Source organism: Amblyraja radiata, chromosome 13 (genome assembly GCF_010909765.2).
Source record: "Amblyraja radiata isolate CabotCenter1 chromosome 13, sAmbRad1.1.pri, whole genome shotgun sequence".
NCBI classification, from domain to species: Eukaryota; Metazoa; Chordata; class Chondrichthyes; order Rajiformes; family Rajidae; genus Amblyraja; species Amblyraja radiata.
Genome location: NC_045968.1, coordinates 29,316,267 through 29,332,199, shown reverse-complemented (window position 1 = coordinate 29,332,199; position 15,933 = coordinate 29,316,267). Strand labels below are relative to the sequence as shown.

Sequence of the window (15,933 nt, the reverse complement as noted above, 5' to 3'; positions counted from 1 at the left end):
ATGGCTGATCTGCCCCATCTCCTGTGCCAATTCTCTTGATCATGGCCCCATCTCCTGTGCCAATTCTCTTGATCATGGCCCCATCTCCTGTGCCAATTCCAAAGAACCTTCAATTTCCTGATCTTTCAAAGATATATTTATTTTCTCTTTATATCACCAAAATGATTTAGCTCCCACAACCTGCAGGACAGAGAATTCCAGAGATTCACTACCGTCGATGAGAGAATTCCTAAGGAGCTTGCTTTTAATTGACTGTCCTCCATACTTGTAACTATGTCCCCTCATTCAAGATTCTCCCACTTGTGGAAACATCTCAACATCTACTCCGTCCTGTGCTGTGTGACTTGTTGAGTGTTTCCAGCATCTTTTGTTTCTATTTCAGATATGCAGCATTCACGGTTTTCTTTTAATTTAGTGTTGCGTGAGTTTGTTGCGTGCTGTGTTTTATGTCAGAATAAAGACGAATAAGCGCTCAGCTAAGATTGCAACAGTTGTGCTCTGTCGCTTTCCTTGATTTGGATTCCAAACTGATAGTCAGTTTTTTTGTTTCTATTTCAGACAGTCTTTCCTCATGAGGAATTCTCTGAAAAGTACTTTTCAGGGGGAATATTTGACAAAAATCTTGCAATTCCATAGCATGTTTGCAACCTCTGTGTGCCTCAGGCTTATGTTAAATTCTACTCACACTTTTAATCTGGTCACCTAGCAGCCAAATTGTACACTGCAAACTCTCATTAACAGAGACATTAATATCTGAAAAGAATAGACACAACATTCTGCAGTAAGTCAGCAGGTCAGGCAGCATCTCTGGAGAACATGGAGAAGTGAGTTTTCTGGTCGGGACCTTTCTTCAGACTGATTGTGGGGCTGGCAGTTGGGATGGAGGGGAGTGTTGGGGGTGGGGGGGGGGTGGTGGAGGGAAAGCTGGAAGAGAGGAGGTGCAGGACAAAGCCAGGCAGGTAAAAGTTTGATACATATGGAACATAGGTGGAAGGCTATTGTATCAGAAGAGAGAACGGGCAGCACGTCATATTCCGCTTGGGAGCTTACAACCCAATGGTATGAACATTGAATTCTCCAATTTTAGTGAACTGACCCCCTTCCCCCTCCTCTATCCCTTCTTCTCCCATAAACCCTCCCCCTTCACCTTGTCTCTTCCAGCTTTCACGCCCCCCACCCCTTTCACCTACGTTCCTTCCAGCTACACAATGCACAACTCTTCAATCCATTTGTCTTACACTTTCATCTCTAACTTTTGTCCAATCATTTGACTATCGAATGTCCCCATCACCTGTATCAACTTATTACTTGCCTGACTTTGTCCTGCCCCTTCCTCTTTTGCAGCTTTCTTTCCCTCTGCCTACAATCTGTCTGAACAAGGAACCGATCCAAAATGTCACCTGTCCATATTTTCCAGAGATACTACCTGACCTGTTGAGTTACTCCAGCACTTTGTGTTTTTTTTTGGTAAACCAGCATCTGCAATTCCTTGTTTTTACCTTAATTATTTGACTTTGCGTTGCTTGAAGAAGCGATAATGGCTGGGTGCCTGAACAATCCTGCGTCTACAGGTAGAGCTACATCCACCCACCATCTTAGTTAACATCTCCTCTCACACACAGCACCTTTTACAATACAGCACTCCCCCAGTACTCCTCTGTGGTTTTAACCTGGATTATGTTCTTATTGTTCTGGTTTTAGACATGAAGCCACAACCAGTTGCTTGGTAAAACAATGTAGAATCATGAAATTTGGAAGGACATATTTGTTGAACCTCTGCTGTAAGATTAGGGGTTTGAACCAGTAAAAGCCAAAGTTAAATCATTTGAAAAGTTGTAAACGGCACCCAACAAAATTGTTCCATTTGGTACATCTTTGGATGCTTAAAGCTACAACTGTGGACACAGAACTCTGGGTTGATGTGGAAAAAACAACTGAAGCCAATGTGGAAAAGCATAGTAAGTGTTTTTCCTTGTCAACTGAGTTAGAGCCCTGGAGACTAACTAATGAAACTGTTTGACTCTGCTCACCTGCAATTTGTACCTTAAGACATCCAGTTATGATGTGATCTGCACTAGTTTATGCATGCATGTGGGTAAGTACAATAGGCAATTCTGTAACTGCTTTTGCACTGTGAGCCCTGCACAGCCCCCTGCTGGCTCGGGTGCTGCTTCGGGGATGTTCAAACATTGGTTAGTTGTCTTCCTTACAGATGGGTATCGCTCAGTACTTTTTGAATAGCAACTGGATAGGTAAGATCAGTGTATCTGTAGCTATTGATGGTAGTGTGCACCTCAACACAATCAGCCCGAAACTTTTCAATATAACACTTCCCGATAGAGAATGTGGTCATTGATACTTGATTGAAAATTGGTATTAATCACTTTAATTCATTCGGAAGAGATGAGGGGAAGCCCTTTTCAAAAAGCTGTTTTGAAACAAAAGATGCAACTAAGTTAAAACTGGATATAACTGTATAACACAGATTTTCCAATTTCTGATGTATGTGTCCTGTGATATAAATCCAGTCTGAAATGTAATCCGGAACAAGTGGAAAGAGCATTAGGTAATTATGTTAATCTGGAAATAATGAAGTGGAGCCTTTGGAATTAAAGACTTGAAACAAAGCAGTTCACCTAATTAATCTTTGAATGCACATGGACATAAAAAAAACTAAACCACCATGCAGTTATCAAATTGTAACTTGTCCTTGTATGAAATGAGTTTGAACAGTCATTTTCCAACACTTATTTTGTGTAGATTTGCAACTGAGTATTCAGTCTTAACTGCGACAAAATTGGTAGTTACATGGGGAAATTCTCGATGGTTTGCGAGAGAGTAGATTACACTTGGATATGTTGAGCTGTGCATTTGAACGTTATATCTGATCACGAGATAACTGATTAGACTTTAGAGATTCAGCGCAGAATCAGGCGCTTTAGCCCACCAAGTCCGTGCTGACCAGTGATCACCCCGTACACTAACACTAACCTGCATATACACTAGGGACAACTTACAAATTTTCCAAAGCCAATTAACCTATAAACTTGTCTGTCTTTGGTGTGTGGGAGGAAACCGGGGCACTTGGAGAAAACCCATGCAGGGAAAAGTACAAACTCCGTCCAGACAGCACCCGTTGTCAGGATCGAACCCGGGTCTCTGGTGCTGTGAAGCAGCAACTCTACCACCTAGCCACGACACCCAGATGTTGATGCTGTATTCCTGAATTGGATGGTACAGTGATCCAGCCAGTATAACCACTACTTCAGGGCTCCAGTTACACATGTCCAGTTTGACCTCAGATCCTTACTGTATGGAGTTCTTCCTGTGACCATGTGTGTTTCCTCAGTTCATTCCACATCCCAAAGATGTGCAGATTGGTAGATTAATTGGCTGCTGTAATCAGCTCCTAGTGTGTAGGTGAGGTAGAAACTGGGGGGGAGTTAGGAACGATAGCATTGTGAGGAGAAATTATGGGGGTTCACATTGCGCTCTAAACAAGTACATATTTGATGGGCTGAAGAGCCTTCTATATTATAAGGGAATATAGAAAAGCTAAAATGATTCCATTCGCCAGCTTAACTTGATAAGGTTAAAAATAAATGTAATAGTAAGACTTGCTTCAAAAATCCAAAATAATTTTATTTGCTTGGGATCTTTTATTTCCTGAGGAATTGACTCCTTTTTTTTCTCCGCAGTGCCAACTCTGTGACAAGGCATTTGTGAACTATTCCTTCATGCAAGCACACACTGAGCGGCGCCACCCAGAGATCACTCAGGCTGGTGAGAAGTCTTTCTCAGCTACCAAATCAGGGTTCCAAATATGCTGGAATCATTTGGCATATAACCCTTGGCTCAAACACGGCAGCGGTTAACTCTTCCTCAGAATCATTTTTATGCTTTCCTTATACAATTGTTTTTATTTGTTTGTTATTTCCATTTGGTAATCAGTTGGGTGAACTGTTGTTGTTAACCCTTAAATAGCTTATAGAAGATTAGTTCCAGGGGTGTTGATGAGACTGGTAAGAATTAATGTAGTTGTTCCAAGCCAGCAGGGCATGAGTTAAACACAAACCTCAGAGTGCAAAGCAAGCATCTATGGGAAACTGGACAAATCTACTGACGTACAGTAGACGAGACGGCAATAAATGAGTCAAATGGCTTAGAAATATGCTCTTTGGCCCACCAACTCTGTATCGACTCTCAAACACCCAGTTACACTAACAAAAAACAAAAATGTTGGAGTACTGAGCAGGTCAGGCAGCATCAAACGAAGGGAAAATAATCATTGTTTCAGATCTAAGGACATTCGTCTGAAGTGATGGAACGGAAATGATGACAGTTTCTCCTTCCACAGATGCTGCCTGAAGTGCTAAGTGTTTCCAGTGGTTTCTTTTATGTTTCAGATTTCCATCATCTGTAGCTTTTTGAATTTTTAAAACTCATTCATACTAATCCCATTTTCTCCACATATTGCCATCAACACCCTCACATTCTACCACCCACCTACCTATTGAGAATAATTTTCAGTAGCAAATGAACCTACCTGTTTGGATATAATCCAGGCAGTAGTGACCACTGCTAAAAGCTGGAGGCATGGAAAATGCATTAAAAATGTGAGGTGGCTAGATTACGTTGGAACTATGGACAGGATGTGATTGATCGGCTTTTCCCTTTGTCTATGTCACCATATAACAATGAAAAAAGATCGTAAAATGTTATGAGAAATTTGTCTTGTTAGTCTTCCCCACATCTCATGATATGATGTTTAAGAAGGAACTGCAGATGCTGGAAAATCGAAGGTACACAAAAATGCTGGAGAAACTCAGCGGGTGCAGCAGCATCTATGGAGCGAAGGAAATAGGCAACGTTTCGGGCCGAAACCCTTCTTCAGACTCGTGATATGACTCATGATATCTCATGATATGATGTCCAACTGTCATCCTTTCCAGTATTAACATGGGTTAAGGAGTGATTGTGGGTTATTATTAGTCTAAGAGACACTTTTTGAACTGTCATTTAATGTAGTGAGAGATCAGCAAAATCCTATCACCATCTGAAATAGGCTAAGAGTAGTGAGAGTTAGGGGAAAGTAAGTCAATTTCTCCCTTTTGTTCAATTTGAGTTTCTTAAGTTAATAAAGATGCTTTCTCGGGTGTTTCTGTATTGTGTGCAATGTAAATAAAACTAGGCAAGAAACCTGTGGAAATGTATAACAGCGCCAACACTGGGCAGCACATTTGGTGCTGGTAGTGCTGCAGTCTCACTGTTTCAGTGACTCGGATTCGACCCTGAACTCTGGTGCTTCTGAATGGAGTTTGCACAATCTCCCTGTGATCGGGCATCCTCTGGGCACTCTGATCTCCTTCCATATCGCAAAAGTGTACTGGTTGTTAGATTAATTGGCTACTGTTAAATTACCCCAAGCATGAATGGCCAATAAGGAAAGTTTGAGGGTGGTAATGGACACTTGCAAGAGAGCAGGAATGGGATTGCACGAGACTTGGCAAAGACTTGATGGGCCAAACGGGCTGAACGGCATCTGCCAAAAACAAATGTGAAGAAAAATGATTTCTATGTTTAAGCTTTCATTAATTAGATTGATTAAGTTAATTCCATTGCAATCCAAATCGAGGAAAAAAATGATAAAATAGATTCAACCTAACTTTTACTCTGAAACAATGCAGATAAATCTCAGTTCTGATGAAGGGTCTTTGACATTCCACAAATGCACCTGATTTACAAAGTTTCCAGCATTTTCTGGTTTTGAGTCAGAAGTTTGTTGATTTTCTAAAACTAGGAGATATAGAATAATAGTTGTACAGAACAGAAACGGGACCTGTGCCCACCACATCCATGCTAGCCACTGTACCTATCTATGCCACTCCCATTAACCTGTTAAGTCCATAGCCTTTTAAGCTTTGCTGATCCCAGTACCTGTTTAGATGCCTCTAAATGATATGATAATATCTGCCTCCACCACTTGTCAGGTAATGCATTCTTGACTTGATTCACCCTCTATGAAAAATCTCCCTCCCAGCTCCTTTCTAAGCCTCCTACCTCTCACCTAAACCTATGCCCTCTTATCTTAGACACCAGCATGTGAAAAAATATTTTACTATTAACCCTATCTCCCTCGTAACGTGGTATACCTCTATCATGTCACCCCTCAACCTCCTCTGCTCCAGCAAAAAGAGCCAGCCTTTCCAATCTCTCCTTATAACAATCTCTCCATCCCAGGCAACTTCCTGGTGAATCACCTCAGCACCCTCTCCAGTTCAATCACATCCCTCCTGCAGTGTGGCGACCAGAACAACCTATTTTGCTTACTCTGTTTCTAACGAAGTAGTTAGAAACATAGAAACATAGAAAATAGGTGCAGATTTAGGCCATTCGGCCCTTGGAGCCATTCAATATGAACATGGCTGATCATCCAACTCAGTATCCTGTATCTGCCTTCTCTCCATACCCCCTGATCCCTTTAGCCACAAGGGCCACATCTAACTCCCTCTTAAATATCGCCAATGAACTGGCCTCAACTACCTTCTGTGGCAGAGAATTCCAGAGATTCACCACTCTCTGTGTGAAAAATGTTTTCCTCATCTCGGTCCTAAAGGATTTCCCCCTTATCCTTAAACTGTGACCCCTTGTTCTGGACTTCCCCAACATCGGGAACAATCTTCCTGCATCTAGCCTGTCCAACCCCTTAAGAATTTTGTAAGTTTCTATAAGATCCCCCCTCAATCTTCTAAATTCTAGCGAGTACAAGCCGAGGCTATTCAGTCTTTCTTCATATGAAAGTCCTGACATCCCAGGAATCAGTCTGGTGAACCTTCTCTGTACTCCCTCTATGGCAACAATGTCTTTCCTCAGATTAGGAGACCAAAACTGTACGTAATACTACAGGTGTGGTCTCACCAAGACCCTGAACAACTGCAGTAGAACCTCCCTGCTCCTATACTCAAATCCTTTTGCTATGAATGCTAACATACCTATCGCTTTCTTCACTGTCTGCTGCACCTGCATGCCTGCTTTTAATGACCGGTGTACCATGGCACCCAGGTCTAGTTGTGGCTAAAACAACATAAATCGGCAGGATTTTGTTTTTTTTGTGCCTTGCTGCTTTCAATCCACCTTTGCTGTGATTTCCTCTCAGAGAGAAAAACGAAACAACAGACGGCGCAGATTGTGGACGAGATCGAGGAGCTCAGGGAGCGCTTGCGCCTCAGCCAGTCACAGCTGCAAGTCGAACGTGAGGCTGATTCCCTCCGACGGGACCAGGTGAGTGGTTGCCAAATGAATGTAGTGAGCGAGGTCTTGTCATGCTGGGCTTACAACAGCAACGAGTTATTTCTATAGTTACATGGGCATCGTCACATCTTTGCAGGGGCCTAAACAGATTCAACTGGAAGGGAGCACCTCATGACTGGAACTAAGTTTTTTAAGAGAAGCTTGGGTGAAGGGAACTGTAACAGAAAAAGTCACAAAGTAACGTAGTGCAGAAACAGGCCCTTTGGGCAATGTTTATGTCAATCATCGAACATAACTCTACAAATCCCATTAAACAACAAGTACTCTGTAGCTTATCATGCCAGTGTCTATTCAAGTGCTCGTCCAGATTGTAGTTAAATGTTGTTAGATGCCTGACCACCTTCTCAGGACCCAGGGGGCTGGTCAGGGCAATCCCCTCATACCAAGGGCAGATCAGGGTGACCTCTATTCTAGGGTTTACCCGTGATTTTGCCTTGTCTCAGCTGACCTGCTGTATCAATCTTATTCGTAGACACCTGCCTGGTGATCATTGCTCTTTGGTGTCCGTGGGGTTGCGGGCTCATCCGCTTCTGGGTGGCACTACTTACATAAGAGTTAACAGTTATAGTTGACTGTATATGCCAGAAGACATTTGAGTTTGATCTAGACAAGTCTTCTGTGTGTCCCAAACAGGAAGCAGAAAATATCCGAAGGAGAGAGGAGGAACTGAGGAAGGAATTTGAAACTTGGAAGGTGGATGAAAGGAAAAAGATCCTTCAAGAAATGGATAGCCTCAGACAGCAACTTCTGATGGAGTTCCAGGATATGACATCAAAGAACCTGTCTATTGAGGCTGTGAGTGAAATGTTTCTGTAACGGATTTACACATTGGCACTATACTCTGTGAATGTGTTAAGTACGTTATTACAGATCTATGTGACCTACAACACAGGAAAAGACAATTTGGCTCAAGTGGACTTATGCTTCGTGCCATTTGGGCCTCATATCTGCTCCTTGATGAAAAAAATGATTTCATGGCTGATCTTATACCCACATACCTGCTCCACTGTTCAATAAGTTCATGGCTGATCTTATACCCTCAGTGCCACTATCCCACAGTAAGACATCCTTGATCCTCTTAACATCCAAAAATCATTGATCAATCTCAATTTTGAATATGTTCAGCTATTGAGCCTCCAAAACTCACTCAGGTTGCGAATTCCAAAATTTCATTACAATCTGGGTGAAGAAATTAATTTTTATATCTGACCTGAATGACCAATTCTTATTAAGTTGCCTGGTGATGAGTGTTGACGCTGAGTTGTTGGTCACTGCCGCATGGGTTTTCTGAGGTGATCTGATTTTCTCTCACACTTTAGTTTTTTAAAGATACAGCAAGGAAACAGGCCCTTCGGCTCACATAGTCTGCACCGACCAGCGATCCCCGCACACTAACACTATCCTGCACAAACTAGGGATAATTTTACACATACACCAAGCCAATTAACCTACATACTTGTATGTCTTTGGATTATAATTGCACTTCAAAGACATACAGATTTGTAGGTTAATTGGCTTTGATAAAATTATAAATTGTCCTGAGTGTGTAAAATAGTGCATGGGGTGATTGCTGGCCGGCGCGGGCTTGGTGGGCTGAAGAACCTGTTTCAGCACTGTATCTCAAAAGTCTAAAGTGTAATCCTACTTTGACAACAGAACACTACTGTCCACTTCTTGCACTGCCATTCGACTTGTTCTTTTTTCTATCAATGTTATCGCATTGCTTTTTGCACAGATTTCCTTTTAGAAATTTTATGTGTATTTATGTAAAGTGTGATTTTGTCGCTCGTCTCAGCCTTAATGCCTGTGATGCTGCAGCAAACAAGATTTTCATTGTAACTGCACTTCACCGTACTTGTGCATATAATAATAAGCTCAACTTGACTGATATGGTTATATTTCCTTTTATTGAATATAAATGGGAATCATTGTAGTGCAAAGTGTATTTGTATTAATGTAGGTGGTCGTAGGAGAGCTGTGGATCTAATATTGTTAATGTGTGGGAAATTTACTATCAGTCATTTAATCAGTGACAGGGTCAACCAGACGACTGAAGACCTACCGTTTGACCCCTATGCATTTGGTCCATCTTTTGTTCTGAGACACACTTATCAAATTTCTGTTTTCTATTCTGATCCATGACCTCTGTTTAAACCAGCAAGAGGTAAATTTTTATCACCTGAAAATTTGAATTGTGTTGGACTGAGTCTGCGATTCACCTTCACCCTTTACACAATTCCTATGGCTGTACTGGCCTCTTGGTCAGTCAAGCTTGAGGGCTTGCTGCAGTGACCAGTAGACAAGGAGCAGTGGCCCGCGAGTGGTGATTAGGCCTCAGGATCCTGCTGCCTCATATTTAGGCTGCTGTTGAAGGCCTTTCCATCACTTCTCAATGTACCTTTAAAAATAATTGAAGTATAACAATAATTATACATTTAAATATAATAAATCTCTGACAAAAAATATCTAATTAATATCAAATAATTAAAACAATATTAACTATAAAACAAACCTGAACCATTACCTTTTCCATTCAGTTTGGCGATCCCAATTCAAAGGCCCGTTGGACATGTTAGGTTTTTAGGGGACCAGATGTGAATAGTGTCTGGACCCCGTCTTGTAATTGATTCCATTGGTGGAATAGAACATCCAGTGTAGTGGCATAAGACATGGTTGCTGTTGCATTGCTGGCTGAAGGCCCGTATGTTTCAGCCCACTTTCCCAATCTGTGCCACTTACTCTGTTGCTGTGTCTCACTTGCTTTTACCATGCCTAAATGGCACTTTGATAAACAATGTAACAACAAGACAATTCATACTCAAAGCCAGTGTTTTCTGTTGTTAGAAACTGCAGGAGATTCAATCGAGGAGCCCAGTAATTTCCAAAGTGGAGACATTTCACGAGAAGGATCAAGCGGAAGAACTCAGAAACTGGAGGGAGAGATATGAGAAATTGGTAGGGAGAAACACTTTGAAACGTTCACTGGGCAGCTCTCCTGAGAGGCTGTGAATGTGCTGCCATTGGAGAGAAGTAGCATTGAGTGACTGTCCTACCATTGGGAAGATGTATCACTGGGTGACTGTGCTATCAATGGAAGGATGTGTCACTGGGTGATTGGTACCATTGGGAAGATGCATTACTGGGTGACTGTGTTAACATTGCGAATATGTATCATTGGGTGGTCGTGGTATATTGGAAAGTAGTATCACTGGATGACTGGTAGCATCAGAAGGATGTACCACTGGGTGACTGTGGTACCATTGGGAAGATGTACTGCTTGCTGACTGTGGTATGCAATGTTTAATACAAGATAGGATGTGTTGTCATTGCGTGGACTGGGTGATGCACTGATAGCCCTTCCATAATTACACTTTTGTGTTTCATTCTTGACCCTGGATTTTTCATATTCGCTGCTCCTTCTTTGCTATTTAACTAATTTCCTCTGGAAATGAAACACTTCATTACTTTTACTAAAGTACTTTTTTTTTGTGTCTTGTGGCCTTGTTAACCTGGATTTTTATGATCGGTGACTTATGAATTTACACAATCGCTGACTCATTTATTTGGACCACAAAACCAGGTTGAAAAGGCAAAGATTTCAATTTTATTTTTTTAAACTTCCAGAAAAAGGATTCCAAAAAGAAGATGAAAGATGTTCATTCCGAGCATGCAACTGAACAGGAACAGGTATGTGTAAAATTATACATAAAATCAGCTTACTAAATAATTTTTTTCATTTTGTCTACCATTTGGTACCACTTGGCTAAAAGATTACCTTTGGGTAGGGTAGTTGGACCGTCATCTAGTGTTGGTGCAAAAATGTCACCTGAAGTAAACTTCGCTGTAGCCCAAAACAATCACATGCTCAATCCATTGGAAGAGCTTCAAAATTGTGGGAGAGCAACCTTATCTTTACAAATTGGATTCCAGAACCACCTTTACTTTTTAATTCCCATTCGGTTCTGCCTTTCCAGAGTGGCATGGTTTATAAAATACCACTTTTCCAGGAGATTTGTTCAGTTTAAGGTTTTGATGTCCACACCTTGTGGGTCTGTTTCAAATCTGCAAGGAAGACAAATCTAGTTCTTGGATGATGTAACTCTAAAGGGCCTGTCCCACTTTCACGTCCTAATTCACAACCTCTGCTGAGTTTGCCCTTGACTCATATTCGCAGCATGGTCGTCACGAGGACGTAGGAGGTCGTAGGTAGGTCGTGATGCTAGTCATAGGTACTCGTGGCATCAAGTAGGTCGGGCGTTTTTCTAGCCTGATGAAAAATGTCCACGAGTAAAAAAGGTCGTGAAATAGTTTGTGAAAGTGGGACAGGCCCTTAATAATCTGTTGTTTCATTATTTGGAAATCCTGATGGATCTGCATCTGCCTCACTGGATTTTGCTTCTAGCTCTCCCATTAAACTCACTGGTTCATTGGAAACTTTATTATACCACTTCATCATATTTATTTATTATATTACAGCATGACATCTAAAAAATAGTGAATTATAAACGTGTTCAGTATCAATAGGAGTATCATACATTGGTCCCAGAAATTTGCAAGTCAGGCACCACTAAAGTACTGAGGAATAAGATCATTAGGAGGTTCTGAAGTTGATTTCATTTCTCTTCACAGATGATGACTGAAAACGAAAGGCTAAGATCGACTTTATCAGCTGACCAGCGGACAGCAGCAGAATATTTCCAGAAGCAAATCGGTGTACTCACTGCAAAAGTCAAAGAGCAGAGTGTGGTCATCTTGTCACAGGGGGATCAGGTACTCCACTTAAAACATTGCTTGGTTTTTTTCATCTGTCTCGAGATTTGAGTACTACTGGCAGGAACATACTTAGCTATAGATAAACACAAAATGCTGGAATAACTCAGCGGGTCAGGCAGCATCTCTGGAGACAAGGAGTAGGTGACATTTCAGCTTGTGACCCTTCTTCAGACCTGAAACGTCACCTATTTTCTCCAGAGATGCTGCCTGTCCCGCTGAGTTACTCCAGCATTTTGCGTCTACTGTGTAACTGTGTAATTCAGCATCTGCAGTTCCTTCCTACACATATTCAACCATAACGTCATACAGCATGGAAACTGGTTCTTCGGCCCACTTAGCTTGTGCTGACCATTAATCACCTATTTGTACTAATCCCATTTTATTCCCATCAACTCCCCCTGGATTCCACCACACCCACACATTACAGACAATTTACATTAACTGAATAAACAACACATCTTAGGGACGTGGGAGGAAACCAGAACACCCAAGGGAAACCCACACAGTCACAGGGAGAACACAAACTCCTCACGGGGCACCAGATGTTGGACATGATTCTCTCGATCTGGGCCACTTTGCTGTTGTTTGTACGACTGACCCTGAGACATTGATCCTGAGGCATGTTTAAGAAGGAACTGCAGATGCTTGAAAATCGAAGGTGGACAAAAATGCTGTTGAAACTCAGCGGGTGAGGCAGCATCTATGGAGCGAAGGAAATAGGCGACGTCGCCTATTTCTTCGCTCCATAGATGCTGCCTCACCCGCTGAGTTTCTCCAGCATTTTTGTCTACCTTTGACCTTGAGGCATGGCTGTTTGCTGAATGTTATCCCACTACATTAAACTGCAGTCCAGAGAATAACAATGGCACCATATTGGCTGTAAAATGGGCAAAGATCAGACTAGAGACTGTGTCATGGATGCCATTGAATTGAAATTGAACTATTTGTTAACTGGAATTATCCTGAATCCTATCACTGCAACTCAGAATATGTTCACAAGATTTCAACCTTGATCATTTTGAATTCCTTTGCTTTTCCATCCTTGATTATGTATATAACTTGGTTGAATTAATGACAGAACATAAAGATGTTTAAAAAAGCATATGGTATCCTCTGCAAATAAAGGTCTAGAGTGCTAAACTAGTTGATATGCCTTTACGGAGTGCTGCTAACCTGGCTGGGTTATGAACAGATTATCTGAGGACCTGGCTTAACTTGATGAACTTGGAATCAAACAAGTCAAAAGAAGGTTACTAATTCAATTGTGCCTGCACCAACATTTCAAAGATACGATTCAATCAGTCCCACCTGCCATTTTCCCCAACCCGTAAAATAGTTCCTTTCCCTGCATTTATTTATTTCTCTTTGAGAAGAAATATTGAATCTCTTTCACCACCCTTTTAAACCGTGCATCACAGATCATAAATCACTTTGTTAAGAGTCCTCTGCTCCTCAATGACCTCAAATTGTACCTCAAAACTATAAGTCCGCACAGGGAAATAAGTGTAGGAATTTCAAAGTGTAGTTATATTGCTACTAGAAAATTACCATTTCTAGTTGTGACCATCTTTAAATGCTTTATTACAGATCAGGACTGTTTCATCACGACCTATTCAAGGTAAGAATTATTTAAATGTTCTATCCGAGTCCTTATCTGTTTATCTATTCTTCCATTCCCACTTCGTGTGGGCTGCGAGAAAGTTAGGGCTGGGAGCAGATAATGCTACTCACCTGATCTTTGCCTCCATCCATAAGTCTCCCTCAAGTATTTAGAAATGTTGCCTTTCATCCTTTGTGTCTGCCCCAGCCCTTGCTCCCCTGTGCATTATGAAGTGTTTTCTCATGGCAACTTTGGCTCCTTTGTCATCAGATCCTTCTGCCCATCAAGTTCACACTGACCATCAAGTACCTGTTTATATTAATCCGATTTACCAACCTTTGGTACATTGCCATATTCCTTGGCGATTCAAATGCTCATCTACTCAATAAATGTTGTGAGAGCCTCTGCCTCCACCTCCTTCCCAGGCAGTGCATTCTAGATTCCAGCTACCCTCTGGATGAAAAGGTTCTTTCTCAGTCTTGCAATCCTACAGAAATGTGAAGCTTTTAATGATCAGAAGGGATTCATTTTTATGGTGCACGTAGATATACGGTGGGTTAGGGCTGTGAAGAGGAATGGCGAACAAGCATTGCGTTTTAGAGGGGATGGTTCCTGCTTCTCGGTGGTGGTTCAGTGTGCCAATGAGAGAATATCTAGGACACAAAGTGCTGGAGTAACTCAGTGGGTCTGACAGCATCCCTGGAGAACATGGATTGGTGACGTTTTGGGTTGGGACCATTCTTCACACTGTTTGTAGGGGTGGGTGAATTTGGAAGAGAGGAGAGGCAGGACAAAGCATGGCAGAATATATGTAAATGCAGATGAGGGGGGGGGGGGTATGTTAGGCATTAAAACCAAAGGTGTGAGACAAAAGGATTGAAGATTTTAGTTTAGTGATACAGCGTCGAAACAGTCCTTTAGGCCCACCGAGTCTGTGCCGACCAGCGATCCCCGCACACTGGAGACTATTTATAATTTTTCTGAAGCCAATTAACCTATAAACTTGTATGTTCTTGGAGTGTGGGAGAAAACCAACGCAGGTCATGGGGAAAACATACAAACTCCATACAGATAGCATCCATAGTCAGGATTGAACCTTGGACTCTGGCCTGCAAGGCAGCAACTCTACGCTGCGCCACCGTGCTGCCCATTGTGTTGCGAATTGTGAAGCCAGACAATGGAATATGGGTGGAGGGGCAAGAGGGGAGAAATTGGTGCAAGTCCAGGTGGCACCGGGAAACAAAGGGAAGTGTGGGGGAGAAAGGAGATTGTAGGGGTTACCTAAAATTAGAAAATTCAATGTTCATACTGTTTTATTGTAAGCTACCCAAGCGGAATTGGAGATTGCTGTTCCTCCAGTTTGCATGCGGCCTCACTCTGGCAATGGAGGAGGCCAAGACCTAAAGGTCAGAATGACAAAGGGAGTTAGGGTGAACGCCTGTTAATTTCTCGGATTACATGAACTCTCTTGTGTGGTTTGTTTCCCAGCTGCTGTCGTGAGCCAAGATTCAGAATCTGAGAAAGATGACGGTAAGTTTCGGATAAAGATTTCTCCAATATATGGGCAACCCTCGGTAATAAAGTGGGAGTGGGCAGGGGAAAGCATGAGACACCTCATGAGGCTGATATGCGCCTCACACTTAACAGAGAGAAGGAGGCTGGTATAACCGTGCTGTCCTGTTCACCTGCTGCCACGTTAAACCCCACAGTCCCCAGGAGTTCATGCTCTCACTGAGGACGAGAGGTCTTCTCGACTAGAGTGCTGATTCACCTCAGGCTCCCTGATTCTGACTGAAGTTTCTCTGACCCATGCTCAGCTGAGTGTGCAAGTGGCTGGTAAACCTTTACGCCAACACCACTCCCCCCCATCTCCACTACCCCCCATCTCCAGCACCAAGAACCCTACTCCGAACACCACTTCCCCCCCACCCACAACACTGCACGGTGGGCACCGCATGGTGGAGCAGCGGTAGAGTTGCTGCCTTACAGCGAATGCAGCGCCGAAGACCCAGGTTCGATTCCGACTATTGGTGCTGTCTGTACAGAGTTTGTACGTTCTCCCCGTGACCTGCATGTGTTTTCTCCAAGATCTTCGGTTTCCTCCCACACTCCAAAGACGTACAGGTTTGTAGGTTAATTGGCTTGGTAGATGTAAAAATTGTGCCTAGTGGGTGTTAATATGCATGGATCACTGGTCGATGCGGACCCGGTGGGCCGAAGGGCCTGTTTCCATGCTGTATCTCTAAACT

At 42.4% G+C, this 15,933-nt stretch overlaps 1 protein-coding gene across 4 annotated transcripts in view; it reads left to right on the top strand.

Annotated features, from left to right (window-relative positions):
- Window positions 1-15,933, top strand: part of dzip1l (DAZ interacting zinc finger protein 1 like) — an 87,489-nt gene that overhangs the window by 12,040 nt on the left and 59,516 nt on the right. For all 4 annotated transcript variants that reach the window (XM_033031531.1, XM_033031533.1, XM_033031532.1 and 1 more), the window contains exons 3-10: window positions 3,699-3,783; window positions 7,157-7,281; window positions 7,945-8,106; window positions 10,156-10,266; window positions 10,936-10,998; window positions 11,941-12,081; window positions 13,672-13,702; window positions 15,173-15,214. In XM_033031531.1, coding sequence (XP_032887422.1) covers window positions 3,699-3,783; window positions 7,157-7,281; window positions 7,945-8,106; window positions 10,156-10,266; window positions 10,936-10,998; window positions 11,941-12,081; window positions 13,672-13,702; window positions 15,173-15,214 — 760 coding nt within the window. The remainder of the gene's footprint in view (window positions 1-3,698; window positions 3,784-7,156; window positions 7,282-7,944; window positions 8,107-10,155; window positions 10,267-10,935; window positions 10,999-11,940; window positions 12,082-13,671; window positions 13,703-15,172; window positions 15,215-15,933) is intronic.